The sequence below is a fragment of the Odontesthes bonariensis genome, chromosome 1 (genome assembly GCF_027942865.1).
Source record: "Odontesthes bonariensis isolate fOdoBon6 chromosome 1, fOdoBon6.hap1, whole genome shotgun sequence".
NCBI lineage: Eukaryota > Metazoa > Chordata > Actinopteri > Atheriniformes > Atherinopsidae > Odontesthes > Odontesthes bonariensis.
Window position 1 is genome coordinate 42,596,670 of NC_134506.1, and position 19,620 is coordinate 42,616,289.

Here is a 19,620-nt window from a genome sequence, read left to right on the forward strand (position 1 = left end):
CTAAAATCAGAAAGTATGAGGCAGCATACATTAAGTTTGGCTTTACAGCCTTTTTCAGACGTAAGGAAGAGCATTTAGTCAGGCTGCATTCACACGGCAAGATAAACAGTGGATGTAGCCGCGGGTGATATGATGAAAAGAACGATTGACAACTTTTTGGTTAATTGAAGTCCTGATTCGTCCGAAAATAACCACAAGCAATGCTCTGACACGGATCCATCAACCTCCCACGTTATGTCAGGCCCTGGTCCGGAGCTAGCATCAGATAATGAGTTAGCATCCGGAGCTAGCATCAGATAATGAGCCACATACGATCGACTCCAAGCCATAACCAACTGAAATTAAAAGGGGTAAAGTGTATACATTTGACCAGTTTCCCTGGCTAAGATGCAGTAAAACCGATAATATAATGCACTGCATTTACTGTAAAGTGCTAGCCTGGGAATTCCCATGCTGCTTTGCGCGCAATTTCATTCACACTGCAAAGTCAGCCTGGAAACCACCGCCCTTATTTGTGCCTGAGTTAGGGAACCAATCACAGAACGGGGGGGGGGGGGGGGGCACAAGACGACGACAACGTCTATGCGCGACACCGAAGCTTGTAGAGTGTTAATCCAACATGGCAGCGGACACAACGTTACCATTCGATGCAGCCTTAGAAAGTGTTTTAAGCAGCTTAGAGCGCAAGTTTACTTTTAAAAAAGAGCAACGTTTGGCGTTGAAAGATTTCATTGCCTTCTTCCTCGTCAAATTTCTGTCACTCTACATACGTCATCTGGTATAAGTGATACAACTGGCTATGAATCGCGTGCAAAGCAGCATGGGAAGAACCAGACGCCATTTGATAGACATTCGTAGCGCCCAATAAACGGCTCTAGGCATTCGTAAACCACGCCTCAAATACGAGAAAATGCACACCTAGTTCCCAGACCACCATCTCATCGAGATGTGGACGCGTCAGCCAGGCTAGTAAAGTGTGGCAATAGTGCATTTGTGACTGGTTCTGATACATTTCGAAGTGAAACGCTGAAAAAGCACAACGCATCAGTGTCCCCTCTCCCCGCTGCCTTTCAGCGGCAGGCAGCAGCAAACAGAGATGATAATCAAGTTTAACGTTGCCGACCATATTGCAAAAGTTCCCTTCACTAAGTTCAAGTCCGAAATAATTCTTCAGAAGAAAAATGGCTTGAACATAAACTCGACGTACAGCAATGATGCCGCGTGCGCGCAATTTATAGGAGTCATCGCAGATACATTGAAAAAAAAGCCGTCTGTGCTAATTACGAACAGTGAGTACATGATCAGGAAAGCGTCAGTGTGTACGGCTGTATATATATATATATATATATATATATATATATATATATATATATATATTTAACTACAGGAGTTGGCCATCCGAGGGGCATGTGACTGCAATAGAGGATAGTCCATAAGACATTGAGCCATGAGATGTTTAGTTTGAAGCTTTTAAAACACTTGCAATTTTAATTTAGATTTTCATTTTATTTAATTTATCTTGAGATGTTTTAAGTTGAAATTTTTCAGTAAGTTTCAGTAAGTAGTTAGTAAGTTAAGTTCAGTAAGTTTGTAGAATTGTGCTTCAAATAAATAACTTTATTTTGACCAGATTGCTTGTTATCTGTTAATCGTTTACAAGTCAATATTGCCTATATGGACAGCGATTTAAAAATAAATAAATAAAAAAAAGTCAACCTATAAAACTGCGGTGTTAAATACAATGCGTTTGAAAATTTGGGTGCACCTAACTTGGGCGCACCAGTGCAAAAAGTTAGTCTAGAGCCCTGTTCAGTCAAAGCGCACCTGTCCCACTTGGTAACCCTCCAGGGCCGTGACCTTCTCCGGCAGCTTCTTGTTGGACGTGTTTCCCAGACCCAGCCTGCCGTAGTCTCCGTTACCGAACGTGAAAAGCTTCCCGTCGGCCGTGACCACCGCCGAGTGTTTGAAGCCGCACGACATCTGACAGAGACGGAGCAGAGAGCGTGAGGACGCCGCACCTTTTCACAGGACGCATCGTGTTCCTGACTGCGTGCGGACGGACTGACCTGCACCACCTCCTCCCCCTGCAGGGCTTCGATCTGCCGCGGCCGGCGCTGGCGGTCGCTGTTCCCGTGGCCCAGCTTGCCGTAGTCTCCGTCCCCCCAGCTGAACACCTCGCCGCTCTCCGTCAGAGCCATCGAGTGGCCGTCGCTGCCGCACGACGTCACCAGCTGGGTCACAACGAAACCTGAAGAGAGACGGAAAAATGTCACCGGTTTGGCCACACCGAACGCAAAGTAAACCGGACCTGAGAGAGTCGGAACCAGCTCTGAACAGAACCAGGACCCACGGGTGGTAAACTGCGAAGGTTTAAACCAGAAACACTCATTACGTGGCTCCTCAAGCTTTAATAAAATACATTTTTTCAAATAACACACAGCGAATACTGCACAGTATTAAGTATTTTTATAAAAGTTGACTTTTTTTGTAGTATTAAGTATTTTTATTAAGTATTAATTAAGCCTTAATGGTGTTTCCTAAAGGGGGAACTGTTAAACCTGGCAACGCAGCGCGCTTAAACCACCGCACACTTGACTGCAGTGCACGCTAACTCCTTTAGCAGCGCGAGATGCAGGCACAATGGATCGGTTTTTAATTAAAAAAGGGCAAAAACCTTTATAACCAATGTGTCGTATTATTCCTAATGTCAGCCACTCAAATTGCCTTACTTGTTGGGCTCTGGACATACACCACATGAAAAGATCCTAAACCTTTGTATTTATCTTTGAAAAACCAATAAAGAAATCTATGAAAGAAAAAAAAAAAAGGGCAAAAACCAGCACAAAAACCAGCACAAAAACCATGCTCATCCTGAATGTCTCACTATGATTACAACAACAAACTACAAATACAACATGAAGAAAGTCAAGGACATGCACGCCAGCTTCCCCTCATCCCAGTATTAAGGTAAATGTGGTCTTAACTGAAAATGTATTGGCTGTGTTGTTTCTTTTTTATATGTAGAAATGCATATTTGCTAAAGGGGACTTTAGTATGTTGTGGTAAAAGTGGCTCTTCCCTTGATTTTGCTCGGCCAATGTGGCTCTTGTGGAAAAACAATAGTGAGTATCACTGGTTTAAACTCAGGAAGAAGAAATCAAGCAGTTTTTTTATCTTTTGGTCTGTGACCTGATCACAGTGGGATGACTGGCCCGGGTCGGGGAGGTGGGCCGGTTCTGGGATGGAGGGTTTTCCACAGCACCGGCTGTCCAGAAACAGAACTCATATTCCACCCGTTTTAAAATCTCTGCATTGGCTTCCTGTGTGCTTCCAGATTATCAGTCGTAGTTTATTTATAGAGCAGATTTAAAACTAAAAGGCAGTGATACGAAGGGAGAGAAAATAGGGCCAAGCGATTGTGAGGTCTGACTTTTTCCTGGAGAACCATTTTGTGATGCAAATGTATTACTCTGTTGAACGCATATTGTTTTTTGAAGCACAACGCTTTATTTTTTAAACCCCAGCCAACTAGCCGGACTACCTTCATCAACACCAAAACGAGGCTGGAACTCTGCTCACAGGACGCAGCAGGGGGTAAGAAGATGTTCATAAATGATGTTGCTGATATGGGATGTCATACAGCTTCATGTCAAAAGAGGCGAACTGTCCCTTTAAGGCTCTTAATGGTCTTAGTTCCAAAATATCTGATTATCTTTTGGTTTATGAACCTCCTTTAATTAACGCCTAAAGTCCATAATTTATATACTTTAAAGCATTTTAAGGTGTGAACAGCTGCAGCCTCGCCTTGCAGAGCTGAGATGATGGTGAGGACGTGCAGGTCGTCGGAGTTTCCCTGCCCCAGGCGGCCGTAGCTGCCCTCGCCGCAGGCCAACACCGTCCCGTTGGGCTGGATCACGAAGGTGCAGTTCTGCCCGCACACCACCTGCAGGAGGGAGGAGGTCAGGAGGGCAAACAGGAACTCAGAGGACAGACGGTGGAAACACGGGGCAAACGATCCCGTCTCAAAACGGTGGAGTGACGGGCGCACCTGCTGAGCCTGAGAGAAGGACGGGGCCGTGGTGGGAACCAGGATGTTTCTGCCGGCCTCGGCCAGCTGGCCGTGCCGCCCGGCCCCCCACAGGAACACGTCACACTTGCCCCCCAGGTGCCAGTCCTGCCAACACAGACAAAGGTTAAAACTCTCCCCTGCAGAGGACAAAGCTGCGGGTCGGGGCGACGTACCTCCGGTCTGGAGGTGGCCCAGGACATGATCTGCTCGTCCATGCCAGACGCCCACTTGCTGTTGTCCTGGAAACGCAAAGACGGTTACTGTGAGCCGTGACGGCGGTGGTTACATCACAAACCGTATCCGCCCTTTCTTACCATGAGCAGAGCCATTTCGTCTTTGGGCACCGGCTCCAGGTCGGGAACGCAGAAGGACTCGGGGAAGGTGGCGCCTCGGGCCAGGGCCTCGGCCGCCTTCACGGTGGTGGAGAAGCAGTCGAGCCACGCCCACTCGCTAGCGCTCCAGACGGCGGTGCCGGACTCCAGCGGGCAGTGCCGCAGGTGGGGCGGCACGGGGGGGCGGCACAGCAGCCGGTCCAGGTGGAGACCCACCGCCAGGGAGGCGAGGCACTGCATGTAGGGGCTGTGGATGAGCTGCTCCCCGCACACCACGTGGGGCTGAAAACAGGCCATGACATCAGGATTAGAATAAATAAATAAATAAATAAAATAAATAAATTAAATAAATTAAATTTAAAAAAATGTAATTAATAAATAAATAGATAAAATAAATAGAATAAATTAAATTAAATTAATAAATTAATAAATAAAATAAAATAAAATAAAATAAAATAAAATAAAATAAAATAAAATAAAATAAATAAGTCCAACCCGTGTTCTGCACAGGAAAATAAAACACTGCCACTTTAAAATGGTTTGGGGTTCAATTCCACAGGGAGCTGGCACCAGGCCCGGAGTGGCTAATCGGGAGGACCGGGACAGTTCCCGGCGGGCCGGTGTTCAGGCATGGCAGAGGCTGCCGCCTTCGTATTTTCCTTTTTGCAGACGCATCCTGACTGAACACGTCGGTGCACTCTGTCGGTGGCGTTTGAAAGATGGAAAGTAGAAAGATCGAGGGTGGTGCGGAGAAGGCTAGAATTAAAAAAAGAGGAAAGCTCTGGAAACAGACGCAGCTAAATATGCAAAAATGGGAAACTTTTCCACTAAAACGAGCGGTTCGAAACATCAAATGAGGACGAGGAAACGGAAAAGGCAATATGTTGAACTCCGCCGGGCAAACCACCGTTCAATTAATTATCAAGTCAATGAATTGCGTGGCGTTGTGGCATATAACGTGACGTTACATAATTTAAATAATAGCATGATGCGACGCCACTTAACTGGGAAACTTTGTCTTGTAGCCCCTCAGAGTCAGAAGCACCGAGCAGCAGCCATGAGCCCACAGGTCCAGAGAGGGCAGGTAGGATTGAGTGAATATTATTAGAATCCATATAATGAAAAGTATGGTGTAGACCTGCGCTATGAAAAGTTCCCTGAGATGCTCGATGGTTCAGCGCTGCATTAATGAAACTGACCTGAATTGATCAGAAGGCTTTGTAAAAAGGGTTACTGATGAGAATTATGACCGTTTTTTATTATTTTAGAAAAATACACGAAATCACAAGGCTTTACAGAGCAGTGCGCTACATGTAAGGTTATAATTACTAAAGACTCAAAGGGCTTAACAAAGACTCCAGATCTTACAGGGTCTCGTCGCCATGGTTACTCTCAGCCACAGCCCTCCCTGCTTCCTGTTTGGAAGCGACGTGTTTGCATAAAACAAGACTAAAGACTTACGCTGATATTAAACATGTTCGATTCTGGTGTGAGTTTTATGACCGCCTTACGCCAAACGACTGAGACCAGAGGAGCACGCCACGACTCTCAGAGATTGTTCCAGGTTTCATTTCCGACTGGAAAACCGTCTGGAACTTTGAAATCAGGCAGAAAAACGTGCAAATCTGTTCTGTGTGACGCTCTGACGGCACCAGCGCAGCTTCTGGGCCAAACTCTTGGGCTGTGTTCGAAACCGCATACTGCATACTCATCGATCAGACAGTACGCAGAGCGTTTACCCACAATGCATTTCGCTCCTGCCCGAGCCGAAATCAGCCGGCCTGAAGCTGATTTCGCTTAAGCTCTAAACTCTGTAAACTTTAGCAACATTTGAAACATTTTCAGGCGAGAAAGTAGTCGTTTAGATCCCCAACGTGTTGAAAACCTGACAAAATACCGGCTGTTTACAATTTTGTTCCCACGAATTCGGCGCTACTAAAGCTAGCCGCAGTGAGCTAACGCACTTCCTGTTATTTTCACAAAATAAAATAGCCATTACCATACAATTGGTGCTTTTGTTTTGAAAACAGGAAGTGAACCTACCCTCGTTGTAGCTAGCTTGAAACTGCCGTTTTGACAGGAAATGACGATCGGCGACGTCACGTTACGTTGCATCTTGGGTAGTTTGAGTATGAGTAGTTACCTCATGATGCATACCCAACATTTCGGAGAATCTAGTATGCATCCGGGAACTTCTGCTTACTCAAACTCGCATACTAACTCAAGAAGTTAGTATGAGTAGTAGGAGAAGTATGCGGTTTCGAACACAGCCATAAGATCAAGTTTGAGCCTTGAACCAGGAGGAAGTGAAGGAGCATAAAAGGAAAGTTTCTGGGAATTTTAAATAAATACAGGTCTTCCTCCTGCAGCTAACCGGGCCTCCGTACCTTCTCGTAGGCGTACTGCTCCTGCAGCATCACCGGTAGTCGCTCCAGGAAGGCCCTCATGCACGGCGCCATGTTGAGGCCGACCACGCCCTGCTTCTTCAGCGCCGTGCGGCAGGTGGCCAGCACGTGGTTGGAGGACTTGAACTCTTTGGAGCAGTTCACAACCAGAACGTCCTGGAAACCGAACCACGAGAACACGGATGAGGATGAAGAAGAAGAAGAAGAAGAGGAGAAAAACCTCACTTAGTCAGGTGAGACGCTTTACCTTTGACCTGTTGGAGCAGACGGCCACGCCCACATCTGGGATCCAGACGATGTTCTGGATCGCCCCAGAACCGGCCACGACAGTCTGGAGCACCGACCCGTCCTGTTGGACACACGCAGAACTTTAAAATGATTCAGAGTGGCTGTTTTTAACACCTTTCTCTACCTGTGGGCGGGTCTGGCAGGGTGTATACAGGTATATACAAGTTAAATTTAAGACTTTTTCAGACCTTTTAATACCACTTCTAAATTAAATTTAAGACCAAACATATGATGGAAATACCAAGTATTTCCAAGTAAACGCACTGACAGTAAAACGGTAAAATGACAATTAAATTTATAACAATATTTTCAGAACATTTAAGTCCCATGAACAATTATTATAAAATAAAGTAAATATATTTAAAAACAATATATTTAAGACCCATGAACAAATGCTTATAAAATAAAGTAAATATATTGAAAAAAATAAATAAATACTGTTCCTTTAGAGCAAAAAGAAAAATACACAAATATTTAAGACCCATGCAATCTGAATTTAAGACAATTTAATACTTTTTAAGGTCTTATTTTCAGGAAAATTGATTTACGACTTTTTGAGACTTTTTAAGGACCCGCGGCCACCCTGTCTGGGCTTCTTACCCGCAGGGACCAGATGTTCATGAGGCCTCCAACGCCTCCGGATGCCAGAGCCAGACCATCAGGACTGAAGGCCAGCGTTCTTATCGGAGTGATGTGGCCCTTCAGCTGGAAGACGCACACAGCTCCATCCTGAGAGCACGGCGAAGACAGCGAAACATCCAGGGAAACAACACGTGAGATCCAACAGATTTAAATCGACTAAAGAATGAAAACCGGAAACATTGAGGAATAACTACTGAAAGAGCAAAGTTACCATTAATTTATGTTTGGAGTCAGTCTCCCACCAACCCTCCGAGTCAGAGGGGGAGGATTCTGGGAAGTCGGAGATTTCTTGAGGAACGGTCCAGACGGAGACCAGGCCGTTCTGACAGCATCTGAAGAACAAGACGGCTTTTAAACTGGACCAGAGGAAATATTCATCTTTAATGGGAACGAGTTGGGCCTGCGGTGCAGCTCACACAGAGGGGAGAATCCTTCCGACCAAAAAGATCATCAAGTCTTTGAAACTGAAAGTCCAACCCTCTGTGTAATATGTCATGTGTCGTTGTTTCATTATGGGTTAAAGCGAGACACTACAGGTGAATAGGGTAATATTTTAAAATAATAGATATCACCATGAAACTTCATCAGTATGAAAAAAATGTATTACAAGTTTTAGAAATTTGTATGCTTAATTATGCAAATGAGGTATTATGTCCTTAAAATCCAAATGTAGACATTTTTAAATCCAGGTTAAAAACATTTCTTTTCTCATGTGTCTATGCATGAAATATCTTTTAACTTATCTAGACTGTTGCCGGATTTTAAATTCATTTAAATGATTTTATTTGTTTCTCTTTATATTATTTTATGTATTTTTAATGCTTCTTGCACTCCCTGCTGCAATGCTTTTATTTTATGTAAAGCACTTTGAACTGTTTGTACATGAAATGTGCTACAAATAAATTTGATTTGATTTGATTTTTGATTTAAATATGCGCACATTTCCGGAAGATAGATCTGAACATATGATAAAGCTAGGTGCAAAATTCTTTTTTCATTTTGTTTACACACAAAATGAAAAAAGAATTTTTATAGAGGGATTTCAGGATATCTGCTTTCATTTCCTAGGAAATCAAAATATACTGTCCATGGCCTTAAAAAACATCGATTTTCGCCATATTTTTTTTATTATAATGTCACATAAATCAGGCCAGGAATGATTTACCAACAAATCCTTCTGTAAATATCTTCAGAATACTGCTAAGTGTATAACTGGAAAGTTTGGTGTTAGTAGGTGCTCCATAGGCTGAGATATTGATACTAGAAAAATACAAAAAACTGATTTTGAGAAAACGGCATTTAAAGATTTAAATAGGGGAATTCAATACATTTGTATTAGAAACAATTGCTCAAAAACAGAATAAGTGCTCAGGCCCTCAGTAATACTAATATTGAATAAAATAATACAAGCTCAATACAATACAATAAAAGATTGCATATCTGTTCATTGAGACGTGTATGATGTCATTAACTCCCCTCGGTTTCCTAGCAACAGTTTACGGTCAGGTGTGCTGCTTCCCGAGGGTTCATCAGCTGATCGAATAGATTTTCTTTTATTGCATCTTGCAAAGCGCAAAGTGTTGCCTTCTTTTCTTTGAAAGTCGCCGTGTTATGGGGCATTTTCGGAGAGTCCACCATGTGATGCGTCTGAGCGAATCACGTTAGCAGAAACGAGCAGCAGCCAATGAGATTTCGTCATTAGCTATAAATCCGCCTTCAGACATTCCCGATTGGTTACTGATAGAAAGGAAGCGCCGTTATTTGGGTTTCATATCATTGTGCAGGAGACTCGGAGCTTTGCAACGATACCGGTCATGACAGACTTCAGGAAATAGACGAAGCTCGGCATGGTGAGTTGCGCATTAAAAAAAAAGTTAAATTCATGTTTTCAACGTTTTCTTTATAGCAGGTTGAAAGAACACATATTGAAGGAGTAGACTGGCCAAAAATCTCAAAATTGCCTGCCGTGTTTCGCCTTAAGAAGTAAAATCCTTGAAGTGAGAGCAGTCAGAGAAGAGCACGACCGAGCAGTGAACGTCATGTTTAACAAAGTGAAGTTTACGTGTTTTTGCAGCCACACCCAAACTGTTTTATCTGGTTTATCATAAGTGAATATTTTGGGGCTCAAACATCAAACTCGGGTAACGTACATGGCGAGCATGCTGAGGGGATTCGGGCCGCGTCCTGGTAAGCTGCACCAGGCCACGCCGTTGACCGGGGAAGAATGTCGAAGACACTGCAGGCAGCGCCAGCTGGAGCGAGAACCTGAGCTGGAGCGCGAGCCCGGACTGGCCCACAGTTTCACCGTCTCCTCTTTGGCACAAGTCAGCAGGATCTGACCCGTCGTGCTCCACTTCATACTGGTGATGGACTCCTGAGAAGCAGAAAAACTCTGAGCACAATCTGGATTTAAGATGAAGACAAAATGATTTGGACAGCGCCCGATTACCTTGTGTGCGTCAATGACCACGATGGCTCCTTTTTCTAAGGGTTCGATGGATCCGATCAGCAGCTTACCGTCTGCGTAGCCCACAGCGAAAGGCTTGTCTTCGCTGTACCAGGCGATGTTCATCACTGCCACTGAAAGAGGACACACCCTCAGCTTTCTCTCATGATTTCTCAGACGGGTAAAGATGGGACAACCTGGCAGGAGCTCCTACCATCTTTCCTGTAGCAGTGCTCCAGCTCAGTGCGGTGCATGCTGGATGTGTCCAACACCTCGATAAGGCCCAGCGACCCGTCCATCCGACCCACCAGCAGCATGTCTTTGGGCTCCCCGCACCACAAAGACTCCGCCTCCTCTTCAGGCCACGCCAGCGCCGACACCCAGTGAGGCTGCACGTCCAAGAGGCCCTTACCACCTTCCAGAGAGAAAGCAGCTCAGTTAGTGTTGGTTTATTCTGCTGAGAATACACCAAATGTTTCCACCAAGAGGACAGTCAGCTGCTTCCTTCTGTTCTACGCTAGCTTCCTTCTGCGCTACGCTAGCTTCCATTTGTTCTCTGCTAGTTTCCTTCTGTTCTCTGCTAGCTTCCTTCTGTTCTCTGCTAGCGTCCCTCTGTTCTCTGCTAGCGTCCCTCTGTTCTCTGCTAGCGTCCTTCTGTTCTCTGCTAGCGTCCCTCTGTTCTCCGCTAGCTTTCTTCTGTTCTCCGCTAGCTTCCTTCTGTTCTCTGCTAGCTTCCTTCTGTTCTCTGCTAGCTTCCTTCTGCTCTCTGCTAGCTTCCTTCTGTTCTCTGCTAGCTTCCTCCTGTTCTCTGCTAGCATCCCTCTGCTCTCTGCTAGCTTCCTTCTGTTCTCTGCTAGCTTCCTTCTGTTCTCTGCTAGCTTCCTTCTGCTCTCTGCTAGCTTCCTTCTGCTCTCCGCTAGCTTCCTTCTGCTCTCCGCTAGCTTCCTTCTGCTCTCCGCTAGCTTCCTTCTGTTCTCCGCTAGCTTCCTTCTGTTCTCCGCTAGCTTCCTTCTGCTCTCCGCTAGCTTCCTTCTGTTCTCTGCTAGCTTCCTTCTGTTCTCTGCTAACTTCCTTCTGTTGTCTGCTAGCTTCCTTCTGCTCTCTGCTAGCTTCCTTCTGTTCTCTGCTAGCTTCCTTCTCCTCTCCGCTAGCTTCCTTCTGTTCTCCGCTAGCGTCCTTCTCAGCTAACAAGCTGAGGGATTTCTATTAAAATGCTAACGTGAAACGTTCCTTCGTGTTTGTTCCGCTCAGTGGACTCGACATGTGAACTGGCTGCTTTCTGCTGAGATGCTGTAGCATCCAGAATTTTTTCCTCTGATTTTGCCGCTATTTGTTTTATCTGGTTTCCTCCATCAAATAAAGTTGTGCGACAGTAATAACTGCCCGTGTGAAACAGGGCGACCACTGAGCAGAACATGTAGGTGGGAATAAAAGCAGATCATCTGCATTGAGGGATCATTTCAGCCCTACTTCAAAGCCTTTTTCATTCCGAGTAGGCTCTTAGTAACATCTCCTTCATATTCTGTTGAATCTTCATGTTGATAATACGAGTTGAGTTTATACAAAGGAAGCTTTTTCAACCCATTAACATACTAAGTGTTGGCATAAAAACAAAATGAAGATGGCGGATAAGTTTTGGGGGGGGGGGGGGGGGGGGGAGAGAGAATTAAAAGTTTACCATTAACTTGCCAGATGTTGACCATTTTGTCCATGGCAGAGGCCAGATATTTTCCTGTGACACTCCATGCCAGAGGAGACAGGCAGGGATCGCTGGGGGAGCCCAAACCCGACATTCCCTCCTCTGAAGAGCCGTCACTGATGAGAAAAAACAGCAAAAAACCCACGGGATAAAGTCAAGCTGCAGTCGCTTGTTTGGCCATCAAAGATTTCTTCTTTTGTTAAATATCCTTATTCATTTTCTCTACATTTCACCCAGATATCTTCCATATAAACATTTCCTCTTAGCTGCACCATAACGTTTTATTTAACGTTATGCAGACGATACACAACTTTATGTGTCTCGGTCACCGGACGACTGCAGCCCAGCAGACGTACTGTGTCAGTGTCTGGAGGAAGTAAACACCTGGATGAGAGAGAATTTTCTACAATTAAATGAAGACCAAACTGAGATCATTCTGTTTGGGAGCAAAGAGAAGAGGGTCAGTGTTGGTAAATATCTTGAGACTCGGGACCTTACAATCACTGACCAGGTTGGTAACCTCGGAGTGTTGATAGACTCAGATCTGACTTTCAGCAGCCACATCAAAGCTGTCACCAAGGCAGCTTTTTACCATCTCAGAAATATCAACAGAATTAAAGGTTTCCTCTCCCAAACAGACCAGGAGAAACTCATCCATGCATTCATCTCCAGCAGACTCCATCACTGTAACGCTCTTTTAACTGGACTTCCCACAAAGAGCATTAAACATCTGCAGCTCATCCAGAACGCTGCTGCTGGAGTTTTAACCCGGACTAAGAGATCTGAACACATCACACCAGTTTTAAAATCTTTACACTGGCTTCCAGTCAGTCACAGAATAGATTTTAAAAGCCTGCTGAAGGTTCACAATCTGTGACATGTTCAGAGAATATAAAGCCAGCAGAGCTCTTAGATCCAAGGACTCAGGTCAGCTGGTCCAGTCCAGAGTCCAGACTAAACATGGAGAAGCAGCATTTAGCTGTTATGCTGCAAACAAGTGGAACAAACTGCCAGTGGAGATTAAACTTTCACCAAATGGAGACATTTTTAAATCCAGGTTAAAAACATTTCTGTTCTCATGTGTCTATGCATGAAATCTGCACGATATCTTTGAATTTATCTGGACTGTTGCTTGTTTTTAAATTCATTTAAATGATTTTATTTGTTTCTCTTTATATTCTTTTATGTATTTTTAATGCTTCTTTCACTCCCTGCTGCAATGCTTTTATTTTATGTGAAGCACTTTGAACTGTTTGTACATGAAATGTGCTACAAATAAACTTGATCTGATTTGACTTACAAAATGTCAACAGTGTCGTTTGCAGTATTCAAACATGATAAACACAACAGGAAACAGTGTTGGCTGTTGACCAAGAATTTGCTTCTCACACTTCCTGCTGCAATGCTTTTATGTTATGTGAAGCACTTTGAACTGTTTTGTACATGAAATGTGCTACAAATAAATTTGATTTGATTTAATTCACTTTCTCATCAATTTTCTGGGACATTTTGAATGTGAAGACACTTAAATTCAGGGTATAATTCAGATAAAACATGTCAGTGACAGCCGTTAAACTGCAGAAAACTCAAACTTACTCTTTATTGAAGACGCAGGTCTGCTGCAGAGTGTACTGGCTCTTAGTTACGTTCCACACCCGGACCGTCCCGTCGTTGCCGCTGGTCGCCAGCAGACCTTTCTTACTGCACCAACCACACGTGATGACCTGGATTTCAGACTAAAACATCAGTCAGTGTGCAAAGGTTAGCCGTTAGCTGCGACTGGAACAAAGAAACGGGGCCTACCCGGCTCTGGTGGGCCTCCAGCTTGATGAAGGAGCATTTTCGCAGGTCCCCCGCCATGTCAGCGAAAGTCTGCGGGCGGCTCTGGTTGTTGTCGCGGTCGTGGGCCGCCAGCGTGCGGACCAGCTGCTGCGCCGCCCACTGGCGATGCTGCGAGGAGAGCCTCGATGACAGGCAGCAGGCCGCCAGAGCGTTAGCCAGCTCCAGAGGGCCTACAGCGGAAGGGTTATAGGTAGGATGGGCATACAAATGCGCAATTAGACCTGCTCGACACGGAAAAACAAGGCGACAAGAATGCCGGGTGAGTGAGGGGACGAAAAAGAAGAGAAAGATGAAAACGCAACAGAATGTGACCCAAGTGAGCAGAGAAAGAAGGGATGAATCCATCACTGCGTCATCACACAAATATGGTTTAAATCAGAGGAAAACATGACACCAGAGAATCAAAGAGGCTTAGATTTAACTGCTCAATGTACTGATGAGGAGTTAAAGGGACAGTTCGCCTCTTTTGACATGAAGCTGTGTAACATCCCATATCAGCAACATCATTTATGAACATCTTCTTACCCCCTGCTGCGTCCTGTGAGCAGAGTTCCAGCCTTGTTTTGGTGTTGATGAAGGTAGTCCGGCTAGTTGGCTGGGGTTTAAAAAATAAAGCGTTTTGCTTCTCAGAACAATATGCGTTCAAAAGAGTAATACATTTGCATCACAAAATGGTTCTCCAGGAAAAAGTCACACCTCACAATCGCTTGGCACTATTTTCTCTCCCTTCGTATCTCTGCCTGCCGCGCATGTTACGATGTTTACTGCTCGGTCTGGATTTTGGTCTGGACAAAGAATCTGCATTTAAAGGCTGTAAATCTATGAAAATGTGTAAAACATCCCAGAAGTCTGTCAGCCTGAGGTGACATTTGTGTTTTCTGACAATAAAGCAGACAAACTGTACGCCTTTATTTTCCCGCTCCTGACATGACTTTGACCCATTTCAGATGGATTTAAAACACAATGGAAGTGTTGAGAGAGAAAATAGCACCAAGCGATTGTGAGGTCTGACTTTTTCCTGGAGAACGATTTTGTGATGCAAATGTATTACTCTGTTGAACCGGACTACCTTCATCAACACCAAAACGAGGCTGGAACTCTGCTCACAGGAGGCAGCAGGGGGTAAGAAGATGTTCATAAATGATGTTGCTCATATGGGATGTCATACAGCTTCATGTCAAAAGAGGCGAACTATCCCTTTAAAATAAACTCAAGTGGCCATGCGGTGATTTCGGTAAAAGAAAAATAAATCATTTCAGTCATGTAATGTAATTCTGAGCCGCCGATGAGGAGCGACACTTAGAAATATCCGGAAACAAGCGGCCGCCACCGCCCGGCTCCTCCGGGCTTACAAACCTCTTTTCTCCATGTCGGCCTTGTCGTACGCCGGCCGCAGTCTGGCGCCCTTATCGGCCAGCAGGGCCACCAGAGCCTGCGTCACCACGAAGTTCGGGGAGGTGACGAGCTTGTTCTCCTCTGCGACGCCGCGCAGGAAGCTGGGGAGGAACTTCCTCTGGATGGGGTCGTCCACGGTGGTCAGGTTCATGCCTGTAGCTGCAGAGATCAGGTTCTGGGCAGAAAGGAGACGGTTCTTTTAACGTTTTTAATGTTGTTATCAATGATAAAGCACAAGTATTCCAATGTTTTATGGACTTAATGTTAGTAAAGCACAAGTATTCCAATGTTTTAAGGACTTAATGTTAATAAAGCACAAGTATTCCAATGTTTTAAGGACTAAATGTTAATAAAGGACAAGTATTCCAATGTTTTAAGGACTAAATGTTAATAAAGGACAAGTATTCCAATGTTTTAAGGACTAAATGTTAATAAAGCACAAGTATTCCAATGTTTTTTGGACTTGATGTTAATAAAGCACAAGTATTCCAATGTTTTTTGGACTTGATGTTAATAAAGCACAAGTATTCCAATGTTTTAAGGACTAAATGTTAATAAAGGACAAGTATTCCAATGTTTTATGGACTTAATGTTAATAAAGCACAAGTATTCCAATGTTTTAAGGACTAAATGTTAATAAAGCACAAGTATTCCAATGTTTTTTGGACTTAATGTTAATAAAGCACAAGTATTCCAATGTTTTATGGACTTAATGTTGATAAAGGACAAGTATTCCAATGTTTTATGGACTTAATGTTAATAAAGCACAAGTATTCCAATGTTTTAAGGACTAAATGTTAATAAAGGACAAGTATTCCAATGGTTTTTGGACTTAATGTTAATAAAGCACAAGTATTCCAATGTTTTATGGACTTAATGTTGATAAAGCACAAGTATTCCAATGTTTTATGGACTTAATGTTAATAAAGCACAAGTATTCCAATGTTTTAAGGACTAAATGTTAATAAAGGACAAGTATTCCAATGTTTTAAGGACTAAATGTTAATAAAGGACAAGTATTCCAATGTTTTTTGGACTTGATGTTAATAAAGCACAAGTATTCCAATGTTTTTTGGACTTGATGTTAATAAAGCACAAGTATTCCAATGTTTTAAGGACTAAATGTTAATAAAGCACAAGTATTCCAATGTTTTAAGGACTAAATGTTAATAAAGGACAAGTATTCCAATGTTTTAAGGACTAAATGTTAATAAAGGACAAGTATTCCAATGTTTTAAGGACTAAATGTTAATAAAGCACGAGTATTCCAATGTTTTTTGGACTTGATGTTAATAAAGCACAAGTATTCCAATGATTTTTTGGACTTGATGTTAATAAAGGACAAGTATTCCAATGTTTTAAGGACTAAATGTTAATAAAGGACAAGTATTCCAATGTTTTAAGGACTAAATGTTAATAAAGCACGAGTATTCCAATGTTTTTTGGACTTGATGTTAATAAAGCACAAGTATTCCAATGATTTTTTGGACTTGATGTTAGTAAAGCACAAGTATTCCAATGTTTTAAGGACTAAATGTTAATAAAGCACAAGTATTCCAATGTTTTAAGGACTAAATGTTAATAAAGCACAAGTATTCCAATGTTTTAAGGACTAAATGTTAATAAAGCACAAGTATTCCAATGTTTTAAGGACTAAATGTTAATAAAGCACGAGTATTCCAATGTTTTATGGACTAAATGTTAATAAAGCACAAGTATTCCAATGTTTTTTGGACTTGATGTTAATAAAGCACAAGTATTCCAATGTTTTACGGACTAAATGTTAATAAAGGACAAGTATTCCAATGTTTTAAGGACTAAATGTTAATAAAGCACGAGTATTCCAATGTTTTTTGGACTTGATGTTAATAAAGGACAAGTATTCCAATGTTTTAAGGACTAAATGTTAATAAAGGACAAGTATTCCAATGGTTTTTGGACTTAATATTAATAAAGCACAAGTATTCCAATGTTTTATGGACTTAATGTTAATAAAGCACAAGTATTCCAATGTTTTAAGGACTAAATGTTAATAAAGGACAAGTATTTCAATGTTTTAAGGACTAAATGTTAATAAAGGACAAGTATTCCAATGTTTTAAGGACTAAATGTTAATAAAGCAAACCGAGTATTAGCGTTTGGCTTGCAGGACTGTCAGACTCTCTTGCACTGGAAAAACTCACCTTCACATTAAAGGGTAAATATCTTGCCTTTGACAGTATATGGAGATCTTTTATGGTGTTCTTAGGAGGGAGGAAAGCATTGGAGGCATGTTCCCCCTGTTTGTAAACCACCACCACATGAAATTGTCAGGTAATTAATATCTGTTTGTTTCTTTTTCTTTTTTTGTTTGTTTTCCTTTAAAAATGCTTTTCTCTTAGGGATAACCACCGGTGACTCTGAAGGTGGATTTATGTTTTGGACTGTGCAAATTAACGCATGTTACTGCTCTGTCGTAAGTGTCTTATTGAAGATATGCCTTACTGTGACAGTTTTGTTTTGCACCTGTATTATTTGTTGTAGTGTGATTGTTTATTCTGAAATTAATAAACACACTTGTTGAAAAAAAAAAAAAAAAAAAAATGTTAATAAAGCACGAGTATTCCAATGTTTTTTGGACTTGATGTTAATAAAGCACAAGTATTCCAATGTTTTTTGGACTTGATGTTAATAAAGCACAAGTATTCCAATGTTTTAAGGACTAAATGTTAATAAAGCACAAGTATTCCAATGTTTTAAGGACTAAATGTTAATAAAGGACAAGTATTCCAATGTTTTAAGGACTAAATGTTAATAAAGCACGAGTATTCCAATGTTTTTTGGACTTGATGTTAATAAAGCACAAGTATTCCAATGTTTTTTGGACTTGATGTTAATAAAGCACAAGTATTCCAATGTTTTAAGGACTAAATGTTAATAAAGCACAAGTATTCCAATGTTTTATGGACTTAATGTTGATAAAGGACAAGTATTCCAATGTTTTAAGGACTAAATGTTAATAAAGCACAAGTATTCCAATGTTTTATGGACTTAATGTTAATAAAGCACAAGTATTCCAATGTTTTATGGACTTAATGTTAATAAAGGACAAGTATTCCAATGTTTTATGGACTTAATGTTAATAAAGCACAAGTATTCCAATGTTTTATGGACTTAATGTTAATAAAGGACAAGTATTCCAATGTTTTATGGACTTAATGTTGATAAAGCACAAGTATTCCAATGTTTTATGGACTTAATGTTGATAAAGCACAAGTATTCCAATGTTTTATGGACTTAATGTTAATAAAGCACAAGTATTCCAATGTTTTAAGGACTAAATGTTAATAAAGGACAAGTATTCCAATGGTTTTTGGACTTAATGTTAATAAAGCACAAGTATTCCAATGTTTTATGGACTTAATGTTGATAAAGCACAAGTATTCCAATGTTTTAAGGACTTAATGTTAGTAAAGCACAAGTATTCCAATGTTTTATGGACTTAATGTTAGTAAAGCACAAGTATTCCAATGTTTTAAGGACTAAATGTTAATAAAGCACAAGTATTCCAATGTTTTATGGACTTAATGTTAGTAAAGGACAAGTATTCCAATGTTTTATGGACTTAATGTTAGTAAAGCACAAGTATTCCAATGTTTTAAGGACTAAATGTTAATAAAGCACAAGTATTCCAATGTTTTATGGACTAAATGTTAATAAAGCACAAGTATTCCAATGTTTTATGGACTTAATGTTAATAAAGCACAAGTATTCCAATGTTTTATGGACTTAATGTTGATAAAGGACAAGTATTCCAATGTTTTAAGGACTAAATGTTAATAAAGGACAAGTATTCCAATGTTTTATGGACTTAATGTTGATAAAGGACAAGTATTCCAATGTTTTAAGGACTAAATGTTAATAAAGGACAAGTATTCCAATGTTTTTTGGACTTAATGTTAATAAAGCACAAGTATTCCAATGTTTTATGGACTTAATGTTAATAAAGCACAAGTATTCCAATGTTTTATGGACTTAATGTTAATAAAGCACAAGTATTCCAATGTTTTATGGACTTAATGTTAATAAAGCACAAGTATTCCAATGTTTTATGGACTTAATGTTAATAAAGCACAAGTATTCCAATGTTTTATGGACTTAATGTTAATAAAGCACAAGTATTCCAATGTTTTATGGACTTAATGTTAATAAAGCACAAGTATTCCAATGTTTTATGGACTTAATGTTAATAAAGCACAAGTATTCCAATGGTTTTTGGACTTAATGTTAATAAAGCACAAGTATTCCAATGTTTTATGGACTTAATGTTGATAAAGCACAAGTATTCCAATGTTTTAAGGACTTAATGTTAGTAAAGCACAAGTATTCCAATGTTTTATGGACTTAATGTTAGTAAAGCACAAGTATTCCAATGTTTTAAGGACTAAATGTTAATAAAGCACAAGTATTCCAATGTTTTATGGACTTAATGTTAATAAAGGACAAGTATTCCAATGTTTTAT

At 41.4% G+C, this 19,620-nt stretch overlaps 1 protein-coding gene across 12 annotated transcripts in view; it reads right to left on the reverse strand.

The window, feature by feature from the left end:
* Positions 1–19,620, reverse strand: part of herc1 (HECT and RLD domain containing E3 ubiquitin protein ligase family member 1) — a 108,291-nt gene that overhangs the window by 17,957 nt on the left and 70,714 nt on the right. For 7 of the 12 annotated variants that reach the window (XM_075467230.1, XM_075467254.1, XM_075467246.1 and 4 more), the window contains 17 exons: positions 15,080–15,293; positions 13,685–13,944; positions 13,478–13,617; positions 11,861–11,997; positions 10,397–10,597; positions 10,186–10,316; positions 9,887–10,110; positions 7,948–8,068; positions 7,695–7,841; positions 7,054–7,155; positions 6,789–6,962; positions 4,384–4,683; positions 4,243–4,308; positions 4,049–4,174; positions 3,805–3,943; positions 2,067–2,248; positions 1,825–1,980 (listed from right to left, as the gene is read on the reverse strand). In XM_075467230.1, the coding sequence (XP_075323345.1) occupies positions 1,825–1,980; positions 2,067–2,248; positions 3,805–3,943; positions 4,049–4,174; positions 4,243–4,308; positions 4,384–4,683; positions 6,789–6,962; positions 7,054–7,155; positions 7,695–7,841; positions 7,948–8,068; positions 9,887–10,110; positions 10,186–10,316; positions 10,397–10,597; positions 11,861–11,997; positions 13,478–13,617; positions 13,685–13,944; positions 15,080–15,293 (2,820 nt within the window). The remainder of the gene's footprint in view (positions 1–1,824; positions 1,981–2,066; positions 2,249–3,804; positions 3,944–4,048; positions 4,175–4,242; positions 4,309–4,383; positions 4,684–6,788; positions 6,963–7,053; positions 7,156–7,694; positions 7,842–7,947; positions 8,069–9,886; positions 10,111–10,185; positions 10,317–10,396; positions 10,598–11,860; positions 11,998–13,477; positions 13,618–13,684; positions 13,945–15,079; positions 15,294–19,620) is intronic. The other 5 variants (XM_075467264.1, XM_075467221.1, XM_075467291.1 and 2 more) reach the window with 3 other exon arrangements.